At 40.4% G+C, this 18,974-nt stretch overlaps 1 protein-coding gene across 1 annotated transcript in view; it reads right to left on the reverse strand.

Annotated features, from left to right (window-relative positions):
* The window catches only part of CD2AP (CD2 associated protein), a 77,462-nt gene that overhangs the window by 34,483 nt on the left and 24,005 nt on the right, over positions 1-18,974 (reverse strand). The window contains exons 3-4 of the mRNA XM_014872951.2: positions 4,460-4,613; positions 878-978 (exon numbers count right to left, since the gene is read on the reverse strand). Of these exons, the coding sequence (XP_014728437.2) occupies positions 878-978; positions 4,460-4,613 (255 nt within the window). The remainder of the gene's footprint in view (positions 1-877; positions 979-4,459; positions 4,614-18,974) is intronic.

Here is an 18,974-nt window from a genome sequence, read left to right on the forward strand (position 1 = left end):
AAGTCACTTGCTCTGTTTACTCCCACGTATTAAATTCTGGAAGTATTAGTGCAAATGCATGGAAGGGCATAGTTTTTTTCTTGCTAGGAAAATGGAAGAGTTCTTCCTGGCAACTGTGAGGTTAGCACTCTCTTCCAAAGAGGGTCATGCACATGAAAGCACAGCCTCATAAAGCTACTTAAAAAGCACCACCAATAACAGATGGCTAGAAAGAAAGTTTCACTCTCCTTCCTCAGAGCCTCAGGGAGGAAGAGATGGCACCAGTGAAGGTCAGAGTCTGCTGTGCAGAAGTTTTCCATCCAGTTCTAAAAAGGTTCCTTCCACAATCACTCTGATCTTTTCCACAGCTTCCCTGACAGATTTCACATTTGGGAGAGACACTCCTGTGACACACACAAGCTTCTCACCACTGCTACTGAATGGAACAGATACCAAGGAAGCACACAAGTAAGAAAAGATAAAAAAAACACCACTCCAACTCAATGAGTTTACAAGAGAGCTTGAAACTGGCAAATCAATCCAAATAACATTTTCCACCTATACCAGTTTGGAGTATGTCAGCCTAAAGAAAACAGTCCAACAGTTTTACCACAAGCATCCTAAAGCCAAGGATCACACAGACAGGGCCAAAGAACTGCAAAACCCTTTCAAAAAATGAATCTTTGCAACAGATCACAATTTATTACTGTGATGATCAAATATTTCATCTAAACATCTAGCATTCATTGTTTTAGTATTAGATCCTAAATTATTAACTTTAGCAGCAAAAACACTACTTCCCATGCTATTTTCCCAACATGCTTGTAATACAAGTGATCAGCCAAAAAAGTGGCTTGACTCTCAGCACATGAATGGCCAGCTCTGTAGAACAGCTTACCTCATCAATGATGTCAATCACGTCCCCCAGCTTGAGCTCCAGCTCATCCTCGTTCTGTGGGATGTACTCGAAGAGCACTTTGCACTGCCGCTTCTTGGACTCTGATTCAAGGGAAACACCAAAAGTAAGAACTTCCATAAAGGAGAATTTGTCTTTCCTATACTCTGCTCCTGAAGACCCAGAAAAAAGCTATGTAGCTTTTGATGCTGGTTTTGTGGTTTGCTTGGGTCACCTTAGGCTAGGGAGCCATAGTTTTCACACATGAACACTGTATCAATTATCAATCTGCTATAAAAAGCATGTTGACACAAGCAAGTCAGGTAAATCCCCACTACAGTGATTTCTCAAGCTATTTCCTAACCAAATTCTGCAGGAATGCAGTTAGCACCTACTTGGAAGAAAATGTGCAAGTTTGAGCCTCCAGTCCTTAAGTAATCCTGAAAGCAGGAACACCTTTTGTTGTGCACCACACTGGAGAGCTTACAGACCTTCTGGACTCTAACAAGGACCTTGCTAACCCCAGCTCTGAGGTAATGCCCACATTTGCTGGGCTCATATTTCAAAACTTGAATTCATCTTTATCTGTGAATTAAAAAAAATCCCTTCCTTTTCTCAGTGCCAGTATGACATCTGGTAATTCAAACTGTCAATTAGCAGTCTTTGACAAAGGCAAGATTGAAATCAAGTGCAGTCTTTAGCTGTTTGCCCCATATCATTAAAGCTCTGCAGGCATTAAAAAGGCAAAATAACATCCTGAGAGGGGAGAGCATTGAAGTGGCTTCTGACAAGCCAAGCCCTGCAGCCACAGTGGTGTGAACCCACACTGCCTAATTACTCTGCAAATATCCTGGAGTGCTGCTGAACCCAGACAGTTTATGCACTCCTCTTTCAAACACGAGGCCATGTCTTTAGACCTTTTCCACAACAAAGCAGCCAGCATGCTTTTGAAGACAATTATCATCTTGAGCTATGACCAGTGCATGCTCCCTATGCTCCTCAAAAACAATCGGCCACAGTTTACACTAAAATATCAGTCAAAAGCTTGAGGTGGTAAAGCCTAAGCTTACAGGAGCTGTGTGATTTCCATGGCCTCTCTCTTTGTACTCCTTCCACACTCAAGCTTCAGCAATTAAGATTAGGTTTGTAAAAACATTTCAAGACACAGATACTGCCTCAAGATTGATCCTTGTCTTTTTACAGCACTGCTCAAAGTCCAGAGCAATGCATTTAGAAAACCACACCCAGCATCCCAGGCATCAGAGTAATATTCAGCATCTACAATTTCTGAGAGAGGGCTCACCAAAGCAAGAATTTTCTACATGCTGGCATTTGATCTATGCAAGAAACAAAAACCAGAAATAATAAGCTTTATGAATTATTTCTAATAACACATAATTGCCCACATAATACACCCTGCTTTTACCTCCACTGGAACTCATGCATGAGCCCAGAGGGATTGTTCAGTTACGAGTAATTGCAATAAATGGTTCAATGGCCTTTACTGCCTCCTGCAGTGCTTTCAAGGCTTCTGCTTTGTAGGAGATTAACTGATACCAAAGAAAAGGCATATTAAAAAGTCACTGCCACTTGGTATAAATCTGATCTCAGTGTTCCTTTTCATAGTGTAATTATATCTAAATGGGAGTGGGGGGGAAACCCATGGATGCATTTCACATCCAGAAACCTCCCTCTCCTCTGAGATCTGTTTCCAGTAACAAAGTTTAGGAAGTACTGCCTCCCACTTTCGAAAATCCCTAGAATAACCTAGGAAGGGAACCAGTCCTCTCAGAACAGCATTCAGCTTCACTGGGCTGGCAGCCTGCAGGCAATTCTGTCCCTTTCCAAAACAACTTGTCAGGCCTTGAGATTTTGTTTGTTTTGTACAGGGTAAACCAAATTTAGCTCTTTGTTGTCACTTAGCACACCTTCTGTATTTTCCTTCTGCTGAACAAAAGCAGACAACTAACTGATAGGAATTCTGCCTGCAGCTTACCACCCACCTGACACAAAAATACCTGAATTCAAGGAGAGCTGCATGAAAGAAACTTTAATCTGTTTTTAACATTGTAAACCTCATTTCATCAAGTGAAAAAACAGAAACACAAAGACAAGTAAGCTCTGGAAAGCAAGTGATTGCCCAGGCACAGAGTAAATAGGATCTGCAGGAGCTGTTGAAACAGTGTTCCAGGAAAAAGGGAACAGCGAGTGAAATGGAAATGCAGAGACTGCCACTGCACCAGGTAAACAGCTGTGTGCCTAAAGGGAACTGCTTGAACACCATTTTCTCCAGAAGGATGAGAGTAGCCAGAGCCCTGCAGAGTTTGAGACCAAGCTGTACCTTCTACCCTGGCCACAGCCACCAGCATGAGGATGTGACATGGAAAATATGGGAACATTCCAGGGTTAGGGTAACCAGAACAATAGCTGACAGCTGAACTGGTATCAGATCATGTTCACAGAACCCTACAGTATCTCCAGGTGGGAGGACCCATAAGGATCACATTGATTCCCTTTCAGAGCCTGGCTGTATTTATCTAGGAACAGCATTAATCCTTCAGGTTGGATTTTTCCAAAGCCTGCTATGTAAACATCCAACAGGCACCTGCACTGTTGCCAACATGCATACACAGATCAGAGTCACTAAAAAGTGATTTTAAATCTTTGGTTTCCTGGAACAAAGACTCAACAAATTTGTAAAGGCGGTGGTCCTGTTTCAGGGTTTTAAAAGACAACCAGTGGCTCTTCTTTTATGGGCAAAACCTCAAAGCACAAACATGCCAGAACCAGTAAGTTCTGAAGTCTTTGTTTAAAAAACAAACTTAAATCATAAATGCCTTCAAAACCTTGTAAGACAGAGGAAGGCAGAGTAATTTAAAGCAATATCTTACAAGAGATTGGTATGTCCAAATACAAATCACAAGCCCATTTGCTGGATGCAGGGAATAGGAAGCTTTCTGCTCCAGGCTTTAGTCACCTTCATATAAAAACCGGCATTATAACAAAGAAATCACAGATACAGAAGCACCAGTCCTACACTCCTGCCATCCTGAGCGTTGCTGTTACAACAAAAGGAAAATTACTGCTTTTTGTTAATACCACCAACTTCACCTTATTTCACACCAGAAGCAAGCCTATCATGAAGAATCTGACTAACACAGCATTTCCTTGTCAAAGCCTTGAATTTGTAGCAAAACTTGATGCTTTCATGTTTCAACTTTTCTTTTAAAATGACCACATTTTTGTGAAAATTTTTGATTATCATGAACAGGCCTGGAGTTCTCCATTCAGGTACCTGACAATACAAACAGAGCTCACATGAAGTTACAGAACTCCCTGACATCTGGAAGGAGTCTAAATCCCATTCACAGGGAAATTCACCCCTATTACTGATGTTAAAAGCTGCATTTAAGCTTTCTGCCCATCCATAGAGGAGAAAAATTTGTCGTTGAATCAGTGTTTCCTCTTATGTTTCTAGTTTTCCACATAATCTTAAAACTAAGTCATGCATTAAATAATTCATGTTTATTTTAAAAATGCACGTCAGCAGCATGTGTGATTGAAGGAACTGGAAAGACCACATACTCTTCTTGAAGCCTTTGGACGGGGGATGAGGCTGAAATCCTCCTGCTGGAAGCCCATAGCTGCTCATACGCTGCACAAGGCTGGCTACGTTGCCAGATTTCTCCCTCCTGAGTGGCACAGCATCATCCTTGGGCTCTACATCCTTCTTAACTTCCTGAAACAAGAGATTTAAAAGACTCAGAGGCCACTTAAATCACCCAGGAGGTCAGTGGTTTTAAACAGGTGCACCACAGACTAACACATTTCAGGTACTTACCATTTGGGGTATAATGACATACTGTATCATAAATCATGGCCTTCATCCTACAGTTAAACATATCCAAGGCTGTAATAAACTTGACCTTTCCATACAGTTGTGGTAATAAACAGGTAATGTGCTGAGAAAAATCAGAAACAGGGGCAGCGTTTTAGCCACCTCTAAATCTCAGAGAAGGAGCTTTGAGCCCAGAAGTCTCATATTACAACTTCTATATAACAGCTTGTATTTGGAAATATCTTTAAAAATATAAATATTACTTCAATGACAGACCATAGGGTAGGGTACTAAAATATCTTCATATATAAAACTGTATTAGGTGATCATCTCTGCCTCAGAAAGCTCAAAGGTGTTTACAGACAAGAGATGCAATTGCACTGCTGAAAGATGCAAGCAGAAAAGAAAGGGAGCTCCAAGAAACAGAGTGGGAGCAAGTGAGGGGAAAGATCTAACAGGAAAATAACAGATACCATTTTTCTGGTTAATGTCTTCCACTCTCCTAATCTTTCTAAATTAGAATGTCAGCACTGAAATTGATTGTGCCAAACAAGACTGAGAAGCCTATAAACGAGAAAGCACCAGTTCTGAACAAAAAGGCCAAGCAGCAACAGTTACTCTATGGCATCAGCTCATTAAATGAGATTCCACTGGAGAACAGATATTCTGAAAGAAGGAAATCATCACTTTGCACAAGAACAAACCCATTAAATCGGATCAATGGCCCATCTATTGCAGATCACAGCTCCAGCAGTCAAAATCTCAGATGCTGTTTAGAGCTCCTGCAGCTCAGATGGTCCCACATTCCCAGAGCACCAGTAAGGGTTCCATCAGGGAGATGGATCACCTCCTCTCCCTCCCGTGCCTGCAGCTGCAGCTGTCTGAACCCTTTCTGCACCCACAGTCCTGCCTGCCTCCACAGCATCCTTTGGGATGCAAACACCTGTAAGCACTTGCAGCTTTTTGTGATCCACTTCGGAACAATTCTTGTATCCACCATCAGTAACCACTGGTTAACATTGTAGCTATAGCTGCAATAAAATATTTAATACTTGAAGACAGAATTGGCAAGGCATATATATATATATATATATATACTTAACTCATGTCATCTGAGATCTTGAATATGAGCTTCAAGACAAGATCCATACATTGATAAAATGCCAACAGTATAAGAAACATATTCCCCAGGACCTGTCTGTCTGGTGCTTTTTGGACCATTAAAGCACAGCTTTCTTACTTGCAGCTGTCCAGCTGGAAAACGCAGCAGGTCTGAGCACTCACTGATGCCTTCAAACATACCATGAACCTCAAGTTAAACAGACCAAAGCATCTTCCTATTTCTAAGAACAGAGTTCTGTTCCTAAGAACAGAGCGAGACTACAGACAGCAGGATTTTTCCTCCCACTCATCTGTGTTACATAAAGAAGGCTTTTTAGAAAACAGTTGAGTAGTCCCTGCTGTTACTCTCCTTCCTTCACAGTGACTTCTGCCCTGGAGATCTTAGTTCTGCTGAGATCTATCCCATCTTCCAAGTTCAAAAAAACTCTCAAAACAAACAAAAAACTAAACCCCTCTTGAACAGAACAGCATCCTGTCTACCTCTCATTTGAGCAGACATTTCACATTTCAAAGATTTTGTCATTCTCAGGCCTACAGCTGTTTTTTGACCTGTTCCAAGTCTGATAAAACCATAAGCAATTAAATTTGGCTACAGCTGAAACGTTTGTCACCTCCAAAATGCCCTTCTAGCTGCGTTGCTGACAAGGCCATTCTGCTCATCTTAAAAACATACTTGTACTTGAAAATCTGCCTAGAGTGCTTCTGCCTGCCCCTGGATTTTTAAAATTAAAATTTTTTTGCTATGCAATTTATACAGGCTCTAAAATCTCCAAGCTGCTCCAGGAACTAGTACTTCCCAGGTTTCTCAAATGTAACACTTTGCAGGGAGGAGTCAGCTACAGGCTCCTTCCCCAGGTCAGCACTTTGCACAAGACTTCAGAAGCAGCTGCTTCAATTGCTTTGTAAAAAGCACAAAGATGCAAAAAGGAAGTGGGGAAGCCCCACACAGGCGATTTGGTCAAAAACATTACTTTTTAAATTTTTTTTTTAATTAATTTATTAGAACAAAAAAGAACAAAAACCATCATACACACCACTTCCAAATGCTAGAAAATGGTGTGAGATAAGCACCCCCTTAACCAGCAATTTTAATTAAACAGACAATATGCTTTTAAGTCCAGCATCAAAGACAGTAAATAATGGATAGATTATAAATAATAGGAAATTATTTCAGATAAAAGCAGCGCCTACTACAAAAGACCAAAGACCCAAAACCAAAAAGATGAATGCTTGAGCAACTTTGTTGCCAGGCTTGAGTCTCCACCTGAAGTAGTGACAAGTAGAAAATGCTGTGGGTCTAACACAAGACAACGACAAATGTTAGCAGGAAGTACAGGGGAATTACATTAAAAATAGAATCTAAAATAATTCTGTGTGTACTCATTAAATGCAGAAAATCTTGCTGCCCACTTCAAAGGCTGAAGATTTCCTGATGAAGAATTTCCTCAGCAAACATCAAAAAGAACAGGCAGACAGTGGGAGAGTCTGGCAGTACCAGTAAGGTACTCTGTACCTTTCTACCACAGTCAGGATAGGAAAGCTGTCAACACTTCAATATATAGTTAAGAGAAATCATCCTAATCCAAGACACACAAAAGCAAAGAGGATGCAAGGAGAAGTTCAAGGTGCTGTGATACAAACAGGAGCAGAGAGACTGCAAATCCATCTCATTTACAATGAGCAGACATGGGCACAAGACAGGTGCCAGCCAGGTTTGAGCCAGAGTCAACAGTGACATTTTACTTTGTGTGTTAGAAAGCAGCACTGGAGCATCACACGGAGCTGCTTTGCAACAAGGAGAGAAAAAACAACCACATGAGAGAGTTCTGTCACAGCAGCCAGGCATAAATCTAGCTTTGACACAGAACTACAGAAGGGGTCAGTAAGCAATGCCTAAACGGGGTAGCAACTGCTTTTTTCATATTTAACCCTCTACCCTTTGTTACATTCTTGTAAAGCAAGAACTGGTTTGTTTGTTCTCATTGTTAAAGAAGAACTGCAACATTAATTATCCTTCCTTGGGGTATTATAAACCACATTAAAATTAAACCAAACTGAAACAAATTCAGGAATCCCTGGTCTCCACACCTGCATGTGGCCCACTACACCACAACCCTGTAGTTCACATCAGTCTTCTAACAGCAGGGAAGTGCTCCAAGATTCATTTTCACACACATCAGGATCCTCTGACATGCACACCCATCATCCCTGCCAGCATCTTCATCCTGGGCATCATCCTTATGACTCCTTTCACAAATTAAGTAATCTTTATAGAAAGGCAGATGAGATATCTCATAAGTGGCAGTTACTGATGCAAGCATGAGTCCATGCTCCATTAATAACATTAATAAGAGTTTGTAATTCTAATTTGTAATTACATCCAAACAGCTTGCTTGCACTTCAGTGGTTGGAAAATAATACTGCCCAGAAGGTCTCACCTCTGAGGTAACACTATACCCAACCTGAACATTCCCAAAACTCCTGTCCATGATTTTCACAAGGTAGTCTTCCTTCTTGTCTTTGGTATGCTTTAAGTCAGCCTCACATATCCAAATTATCAGAGAGTCTGTGCTGTGACAAGAACCAACAAAAAGCTCCAGGCTGCTGCCAGCCAGCAAAACCAGAATGAAAATATGACATTAACTGCAGCTGGAAATTTTAATATTTTTATTCTGCCAGTCCATTGCAATTCAAGGCTTGTCAGTGTTTCCATGAGCAACACAGATTTTATGCATTTATGACTTGGCAGTACAAGGTCAATACAGACTGTCTCTTGGCCTAAAATATGCTCCACTGGGAAGCAACCACCCATTTGTTCTGTTGTGAACTACAGCAGTAGTCATAAAGGTTTGAAGTTTTCATAATCTCCACTAAATGTGTATTTCGCAACACTGACAAACTCACTGCAGCCTGATAGGCAAAAAACAAGTATATAAATTTAACTAGCCAAAAAAAAAAAAAAAAAAAAAAAAAAAGAGTTGTTGTTTCTGCTTTAATTGCATCTGTCACAGTTTAATAATCCCTCAAGGAAATGTGTATGTTCACAAATAAAAATCTCAAAATCGTTAAAATGCAGCAATGTGTGATGCAAGAACTATATACACAGACAAAAAGGCAACACATGTAAAAGCATGCACAGCCTCATGATGCTGTCAAAATAAGCTGATGCTCCTGACCTACTTCTGAGGCCAGCAGGAACAGCCTCCCCTCCATCAGCCACTTGCCCACCCATGGCTCCAGCAGGGACAGCTGGATCCTCCCCACTTCCCTTGCCAGCAGCCAAAAGCTCTCAAATCAGGCAGGCAGTGGAGAGGCAGAAAGCAGGTCAGAGCATCTGAAAGGCCAGGAGTTAAAAATACAAAGTCTATTCCTGAATTGTAAGGGACAGAGAAGTTCATTATCCAGCAAATCTAAATCCTCAGCTAGATTCTTCAAGCATAAATATTAAGGCTTCAGCTTCCATCTTCTCCTATATATGCCATTATGCAAAGAAGCATCATCTTTATACTGCTTGTATTAATTCCACTGTAACATCAGTTTGTACAAAAATGATGTGCATTACTCTCAGTGGCTGAGTACATTTTAAAGCAAGATCTCAAGCAGCAGATAATGGTCTCAATCTCTAAAGAGGCTGAGATAAAGAATACACAAAGATAAGTGTCTGAGCCTACTCATACAATTATCTCATCTCTTTTCTTCCCCATCAGAACAGCAATAAAGAACACATGGACTGGAGAGTCCATGACTCTCATTTTACTGAGTAGAAAATAAGTAACTGAGAATTGAACCTGTCATTTTAGGGGAGAGGGAGGAATTGGAAACAGGCAATAGTTCTGCTTATACAAGTTCACAGCCTGCAAAATCCCATTCCTGAAAAAAACACATAGAAATGTGACTGTACATAAATACATAAAAAATCTGTACAGCTGCCTACAGAGGAGAGATTGTCATCTGTAACCTGTTCAAGAGCAATGACATCTCAGTTCCTCAGGTTTCTTCACAGAACTAATTATTTAGGCACCACATTTCCAGTTTTAGAAACAGCAACAGAGAGGCAGGCACATGGCAGCCTTAGCAGCTCCAGTCACTTAAATCTTAGACATCCTACATCCTTGCATTTTGCCTGTGTCTCTTCCCTGACCAGAAAACATGACTTCTCAACCTCAGTGTAGGTGCCCAGAGGCAAAATATTTAATAAAGGCAACGAAAGAAAGATGAGTAATGTGCAGCTGCTCCTGTCTGTCTTATTACTTCACATGAGCTAAAGGGAAACATCAAGAAAATCCATGGACCAGAACAGCTGAAAAGCTGCTGAGCTCCTTCCCTGGAGCCTTCAGGAGACCAGAGCAGGTTCCACCTCCCAGGAGAAGAGCTTGGCTGGGAGAGGTCAGAGGCTGCCCCTGACTCTCCAGAGGATTAAACATTATTCTTGAAAACAGAAACGAATCACCTAAAGAGGAAAGCAGCTACCATCTGAAGAACTGACAAGATGGATAACCTTGTTTTGCAAGACAACTTACCTCTTGGAGAGTGTAACACGTGTCATGGGTTGATTTTTGGGGGGCTTAATTTATGGTTGAAGTGAGGAATGCTTAACAGTGAATCACTGGGTTTAAGTGCTGATCCAAGATCAGGCTGAACCAACACTGAGGCAGCATCAGTCCCTGCCTTTGCCTCTCCATAGTCTGACTTGTAGCTTTCTATTAAACCACACCCACATCACATAACATAGTTTAACAAGTTACCAACATTTTTACATGTGTTATAATCTATACTAAATATACATCTTTTAATCATACTGTCTCCTTGTGTGGGAGGAAGACAATCATCAATCAGGCAAGGTATCACTTCTTTCTCACAATATGCAACACGTGGAGTAAGTGGGATCTCCAGGAAGCATAAAAATTAACTGAATTGCTGCAGATTCACAGACTAAAACCTGAGACATTGAATAATTGTGATACTTGAAGGTCAAGAACAGACAAGGAGTCGAACTTTCCTATATAAGAAACACTCTACAGAGGTAATGTAGAAGCAGGCTTGAAGTTTCAGATTTTGATACAGATTATAAAAATGCATCCATATAGTTTTTATGTATACAAATAATTCAATTTTGTAATGGAGAATTGGACATGTATAAACTTTGTGTCAAGCAAGTGTCAAAACAGAATCTGACATGAAGTCTTGTAAATATTGGCAAAATACAAGAGACCTCAAAGAAAAGATGAAAGCCCAGACACAGGAGATCTCAGCAGTCAGCTCACCAGGTCCACCAACAGCACAGCAAGGAATTCTAAATTAACAGGAATAACTAGAGGAAGTACAGATCTTTACATTAATTTTTCCCAACCATTTAATTAAGAAAAAAGTTCATTTAAAAATACTTATGAAAATAATACCTTGAGAATATTGTATGATGTTGCCATGTTCATAGCCAGGTAAAACCATTTTAAAATGCTGATTGCATTTCTTCTCTATTGTATTTGCTAATACATACATATGAAAATTTAATTCTATTTCTTGTAATTGTTTTATAGAAAAACAGTTAATGTCCTGTCAACCATCAGCCACAAAATAGTGCTTCAGATCAATGAAAGCAGCAATCACACGTGGCAGAGGGCAAGACAGAGCTCCAGCTCCCACAGCACATGTGTTTTATCAGCTTCCCCCACATGGGAAGGCAGGAAGACATTTCTATCTCTTCTCCCAGTTAATTGCCTCTACTGCTGGTCCAGAAAAATGTAGGATCCAGTAACACTACAGGTTCACTTTGATGTTTAACTCAGAAGGTCCCTTGTTCCTTCTCACCATCATCCTGTCTTTCTGCATCCACTCTGTGGCATTCAGCTTTCTTCTTCCCTGCATCCTTTTTCCAAGGTACCGTCTCTTTGCATTTCCTGTAAAACCTTCAGCATTTCACTAGTGGCCACAAGATAAAACACTGATACATCCACATCCCTTCACAAGTCTTGCCTAGGAGATAAAATTAAATCCTTAAGAGATTGTCAAATAAGGGCTAAAAATATAAATCTGGAGTCTCCATGGAGATTAGAAAATGTTTAAATATTAAGCGTTGCCAGAGATTCATACATTAAATAACATTTTTAACTGAAAATGCATCTTGCTTTCTGCTCCTGTTTTAAAAGCATCTATGTAACATGCTTATCACCATTAGTTTCTAAGAATTCAAAAGTTTATTACACTAAGTCCAAAGCTAATGAATTCCATACATATACCATAATATATTTTTACAATATATTTTTACAAAGTGAAGAGCATCGAAAAAGCTTGCTAAACCTACAAAATATTTACCACACTAAACTTTCAGATCAGCTCACAATATTGAATGAAGCCAGTGTTCAAGGAACACATACATCTGAAAGTCAATTTAATACTGAAAGTGCTACAGCTGAAAAGAGCTAACTGCCCCCTCCAAACAAAAAGTTCAGAATTGGTTCAAGTATTAAGAGATGAAAGGACAGAGAGGAGCTACTCTTGTGCAGGTTTTAAGCTTCAAGCTGACATTTAGATTACTTCATTCCAACTCATAAAAAAAGCAAAAGAACAGATACAATATTAACTGTATTGGGTGTACAGACACACTGATTTATGAGACATATGGCAAAGGATTACAATTACATGGCTGGAATGTGCAGCCAGAGCCTCCCGGGATGTAACAAACATTACAGCAAACAGCACCTGGATAACTGACCTCTGGTCTTACTACATATGCTAATTCCAGAGTGCATATTTATAGCTGTATTTTAGACTTCTGCACACGGGGAAGATCTAAACTTTAAAAAGTCAGGTCCCTGCACAAGCCCAGTCAGTCCCTGCTGCCTGAGACGCCAGCAATGCTTTGTGCAGTTTACTCAGTGATGGTTCCAAACACCTTCTGATAGAGCACACCCTGTTTGAAGCCTCCAGGCAGGGAATGATTGCCTTGCTCCTGGTGCTTGGAGAGAAAGCTATAAAATTATACACAAATCAAGTGTAACAACTAAATAGGGATGGACAAAGGAGCAAACTGCTTCATGTGATTACAGGAATAAGGACATGTATAGACCTGCTGCTTCTTCCACACAAACCATTACACTCAATCAGAGCAGCTCTGGGAGTAGCCAGGGGTGTGCAGTTAGCACAGAGCAACATCACAAGCTGATAAGGCATTTAGAAAAGCAAGAGGCACAAGTACAATCAACAAACTTGGATAACTCAAATCAGAGGGAATAATTAGCATATTAAGCAATATTCACACAGATCATTAATCTGTGAACAGCATCTTAAATTCCTTCAAGTTCCATACCATTGTTGCCACCGAGGCAAAACTGAGAAGCAATTTCCATTTCTCTCATGCTCTTGACAACACAATATCAACATATATATATCCCATATTTGAAAAGATACTAAATATTACAAGAGCCACCAGTGTTTTCCCCACTCTGTGTTCACATTCAGCCACTGAAAACTTCACAACACCACAGATTTTTACTCTTACAGTGAAACAATAGTTTGCGAATGCAAAGTGAAATCTTCTCAGGATTTTTTTCAACATCTTGAAGCACAGGTGTTCACCTTGAACAGGGAAAGGGCCACATTATTCCAACAAATTTTTTGCAGTTAAATAGTTGACTTTTAGGAAAGCATCTGTGACATTTCAGATCTAACTGTCCATCAAGATAAATATTTCGAACAGTCAACTCACTTGCCTGGTCTTTCTTTCCAAACAAGAAGCCTATACTGCCCCAGAATATGAAATAATTCACACATCCACAACCAACACCAACAAAGGAAATTCCTGTGTGGAGGTGGTGACAGCTGAAAAGACAACCTGACACACAAACGGCTGTGTGGGCACAGCTGTGTCAGCAACAGCAGCTCTACAGTGCTAAACCAAATACACCTCCAGACTTCCCCTGCTCATGCCAGGTACAGTCACATTACAGAGGGACTTCACAGGGTCAGGACCCAACTGGTCTGAACCAAAGCAGTCAATCCAGTGACTCAAATGCAGAAGTCACAGGAATAAGAATAAATCAGGGTGAGCTCTGAAAGACAGTGAAAATGCTTACATACCAGTGCCATTAGTTATATCTGTCAATGTCTTCAGCTGATTTCATTTTCTCTACTATTGTTTTTAGAAACAATAGTTTCCCCATCATAAGCAAGGCTCACTGAAGCCAGTAACCAACATCTCAGTTGGAAAAAAACCTGCTTCCTTGTTTATTCCGGCCAAAACAGCTGGATAGCATAGACTCTCATCCCCCCAAGCAAAGGAATCACTATCACCATTCTCACAAATCTCAGACATGTGCCAGTGGATGGGATTAGCAGGTGCAGTTCAGGCAAACCCATAAGGTATTCCCTGAAATGACACTCTCCTCCAGTGGTCCCATTTCCTCCAAAAGCCTGAAGAAAAATCGGCAGGAACAATGGGTGGCACCATAGTATTGGTAACAGGTGTTAAAGCACCAGCCTGAATGCTCAGCTTCACTCCTTGCCTGAAGATAAAGAGCCCAGCATTTCTCTCACACACTCAGCACTGAAACTGAAATTACTTAATATGGCTTTCAATCTTGCATGTAATCTTTGTTTCTGAGAAACGAGAACTGCCAGCTTTGAAGCAAACATCACCTTCTTACCAGCAGGGCTGCCTACTCTGCCTGGGAAGCAATGCTGCTCCAAGCACTCAGTGCCACCTCCCTGCACAACCCACTGCTAGTGGTGACAGCTCCTTCAAAACACTAATAAAGCAAAGGAAAAGGCTCTATAAACTGAAATGTAATTTGACCAACAGGACTGATAAATTGCTGTGTATCTTGTTTTCTCCAAGTCTTACGTGGATGCAAAGATTTTGGACAGAATACTTAAAGGGAACAGGCACCAACATTTTGGAAATAGGTATTTTATTCTATTTCTTAAAGACATCCTACTTATTTCAAACTAAATGCGTATGGCTTAGACATTGCTTAAAATTTTATTTATTGATTAGTTTTTAACTAATGTTACTACACTTTTTAATTATGCTCAGGTTAGAGTTAACCTAGAAGAGTCTATCTTGTCTGCAATCTCTCCCAGATCCATGATTCCTGTTTTAAGTTCTGGATGGGGTCAATTTACTATTTTTGAGAAGGACTTAGGGAAGACGTTAAGCTTGAAGGAGCTTTCAGCCAAAACTTCTCTCACTGGCTCACAGCACAGCTGTGTTTAACAGCATCCCTCCAGTGAGAACACAAGGCAGAGGCAGCAAAGACAGGCTTAAGAAGGTAGGTCAGTTGTACTAATACTCTAAAGTGCTTGTCTAGGGGTGATGAAAAGAGAAGAGGCTTGGGCTATGTTTTGTTTACACAAACACACAGACCAGGAAGCTGAACAGAAAGAATCCCCTAAAAACAAATCTTTTTTTTTTTTAATGAACTCTTTCCACAAGCACCGTCTGCAATCTCTAAGTGTCTCCCTATACTACAGAAGAGGACAGGAGCTAAACCAGCCCCAAGTAATTTTATTACACAAATAATTCTCAGATCAAGAATTTACACCATATACTAAGTAAACTCTCAAAATCACATTGCAAGCACAACTTTTAAACTTATGCTGTTTCCATCCACTACTCGGAAATACAAAGTCTGTTTACAACATCTGATATTAAGAACATACGGAAAATAAAACAAACTTACCACTTCCAAGGACATATTTGCTCGAACACGCCCAGTGTTGCAGGATTTTTTTTTTATTTAGGGGGAGGAAGAAAAATGTCCCAGTGAGCAAAGTTCACGTGCTAACCTGGAGAGGATCCAGGCTCGGCACTAGGGCAGCAGCAGCTGCTCACACCTGTGCAGGCAGGAAGCTGCTCCCGCACCAGCTCCAAGGCTGAGGGGCTGCATGTCCCAAACTCGCTCAGAGAAGTGTCCAGCTCACTCACCACAATGTCCCCAGAGCCTGCTGGCAAACTTCTCTGCCTTAACTGATGAAAGCTACTGATTAATCTATCCACTGCTCCTCCCTCATCCGAGTTACTGCCTTGAGCTTATGATCAAACTGGTTTTACTACCATGTAAACCCTATTACTCACAATACAGCTATTTAAAAATGTAAGATAGCAATAAATGAAATAAAACAAGGAACTTCGGTTCTTAAAAAAACTTCTCACCTATGTAGGGACAAAAGCGTTAAGAAAATAAGCAGAAGGATGAACACCAAATCATCGCTTTCAGTTATCAACACAATAGAATAGAACTACTCTAAACAAATCAACAGAAATGAATCTTAATCCATCTTGTCAAAGTAAATGCAAAAAAAGGGAGTTAGGATTCACTGGGGCAGAGAAAGAGGAAGATCTAGGGGACTTCCTGAAGGAGGTCTGGACTCTTAATCTTTACTTTCAGAAAATTGTTCCTGTATATTATATAAAGTCTAGAAGCAAGGAGAAATAAAACCAAAACCAAAAAGTCCTCCACATTCCACACATCTTAATATCTCCAAAAACCTCACACATTCCACCTAACAGCATTACTACACCTCTCTAAATCTCACTGGAAAAAAAAAAATGTGTGCACATTTTTCACTGTGATGGATTTTAGAAAGGAAAGGCTGCTCTTAAAGAAAACAATAAAAGTCTGCTAGGTTCCATTGCTAATTCCTTTCAGGAATTTAGAAAGATGTTTATTTTATATTACCCATACAGGAAGAAGCAGAAAAATGGCAATAACAACGTCAGAAACAAGAACCCTAATTCAACCCCACTCAAAGAGGATATGCACAGAGTTCAAACAGGAATTGCACATCAGGTTTTGTTAATAACACTGGAAACGTGTGCATTCCAAAATCCAGCTCTGCAATACAAGCAGAACATCTTTAAGAAGCTGCAGCACTGAAAAGTGAATTCAAGGAAATGAGCTTCACAAGTAGTATGATTGCTTGCACTTTTTTATTTTAAAACTACTTGTATTCAATTGTACATTTATCACCCATCCTCTTCTGGTTTTAGGACTGCTTTGGACATCCCACACACCCAACCTTTACAACACCTCCCACTCCATACAGTGACACTGAACAGTAGGATCTGAGGACGTTTCAGGGGCTTTATGGGGCTCCCTTTAGCTGGGTCTACCTGTTCTCTTTCTTCCAAAGCAGAATAATGCAAGTAGAAGTCAGCACCAAGAACTGCACCTTTTTGGCACAGACCATCTCAGACTGCTCACTAACCCATTAAGTGATTGGCTCACAAAACACATCCTGGTCCCAGCTGGCAGGAACCAGACATCACCAAGCTCTGATTATTCTACAGGATCGCCCTATCAATATGCAAAAGGCTTGGGTAGAAGCCAATAAAACCCAACCAAAAAGTTACCAAACGATAAGATACCAAGCATCAGCATTACATCAGTATCCACAGGAAGCTTCCATAAATTTCCTTCTCTAGAAGAGTGTTTCAAAGTCACATAGTGCTTAGCTCACCCACACTGTACAAAAAATTAACCCAATTAAAAATACAGTCGGCTTTCTCCACTGCACTTCTGACAGCAAAGACCTAACTGCTACCACTACATGAAACAAGCCTACCATCACAATTTAAAATGATTTTGCAATATTTAGAAGACTTGACAAATAAAAGGAAGACATAATCAAAAAGCTATTTCATGCTTTAACAGCCCAAAATGAAGCTGACAGCACTTAGTCATACTTCAAACAGAAAAGATGCATTTGTCAAAGCATGAGAAGTGGCATAAAATGCCAGTAAACCCAATATGCATGGGCAGAGCCCAGAAGGAGGGAACAGAAGGGGACTGAGCTGCTTTAGCAGTGAGGATACAGTCTGAATCTGGGGCATCCAACATATTCAGGCAGCAGGCATCAATAATCCTCCTGTCCACATTTTGCTTGTCCTTCAAACAGGCAAGAAGCAGCCTTGTGGTGCCTGACAGCCAAGGACAGTTTGCAGCTGGCACCAAGGCAACAAGCTCTTTTCCTGCCCTCACACAGGATGATGAAGAGACAAACTAAGAAAATTAGCAAAAACAAACTAGCTGGAATTAGAACCTTCCTCCCCATTCTCTTTCGGTTGATGAAAATCAAAGGCTTTTATTTCTTTCTAAAAAAATAATTTATCTTCTTTAATAACATCTAAACATATTTAAAAGAAAACATGTTTATCTTCACCCAGTTTAATCTGTCATATTTATTATGTTTTTAAATTTTATACATGAGGGCAAATCTAGTGGATTACACATGCTCTTTCAGCTTCAAATTTTAATCTTTTCCAGATCAGCACAAATTATAATTTACAATCCAAAGTCTGCATGGAGAGGCAATATCCTGGCCACAGTTCAATTCTTAACAAATCAGTGTGTATATATATGTCACCAAAAAGCCACCACAAATTTAACCACATAATGCATTCAGGTCAGATCCTCATTTAACGCATGAAATTATATCCGTAACAGGAGAGTAAGACGATCCTTTCAGGAAGTAATAAATATTTAAGTACAGCCCCAGAATTTTGCAACCAAATATGTAAGACTTGGTGCAACCAAGTAGTACTGTCCACAGCAATTTATGCTCTTTGATCACATTTCTGTCCTCTTTCAAACTTTTGTGCTCCTTCCCTCTCATGTGGGTCATGAGAAGTCAGCAATACTCATCCCTTGTCAGCATCCTCACTGTTCTTACCACTCCCAGTGCTGGTGGTTGCTGTCAGCAGCAAACAAATAAATCCATTTCTCAAGGGACTTTCCTCATCCACAGGGGAAAGTCCAGCCCTGCTTGAGCTCATTTCCACCCCCCTCCAGCAGATCACCCACACCTTGCAGGTGCTAACAGCACACCAGGCCAAGAAGGGGCATTTAAGTTTAGTTGTAGAAGCTTGGTACTTGCAGCAGTCTGATCAAAGTAGCATCCCATAGATCCTGCAGCATGATCCAACAACTTACTACAGCAGCAAATGAGAACCGTTTAGGAGAGGAGGCACAAAAAAAAAAAAGTACAAACCCTACCTGTGGATACATGGCCTAGGAAAGTGTGAAAACAGGAGAGCTTTCCCATGGACTGCCTGAGAAGTACAGGCTTTCTCATGAACTTGGAGAAAACAGAAGGGAAAGAATCTCAAACAAAGATGCACCTGCTATTATTTACACAATGTGT

This window comes from Sturnus vulgaris, chromosome 3, assembly GCF_052056855.1.
Source record: "Sturnus vulgaris isolate bStuVul1 chromosome 3, bStuVul1.hap1, whole genome shotgun sequence".
NCBI lineage: Eukaryota > Metazoa > Chordata > Aves > Passeriformes > Sturnidae > Sturnus > Sturnus vulgaris.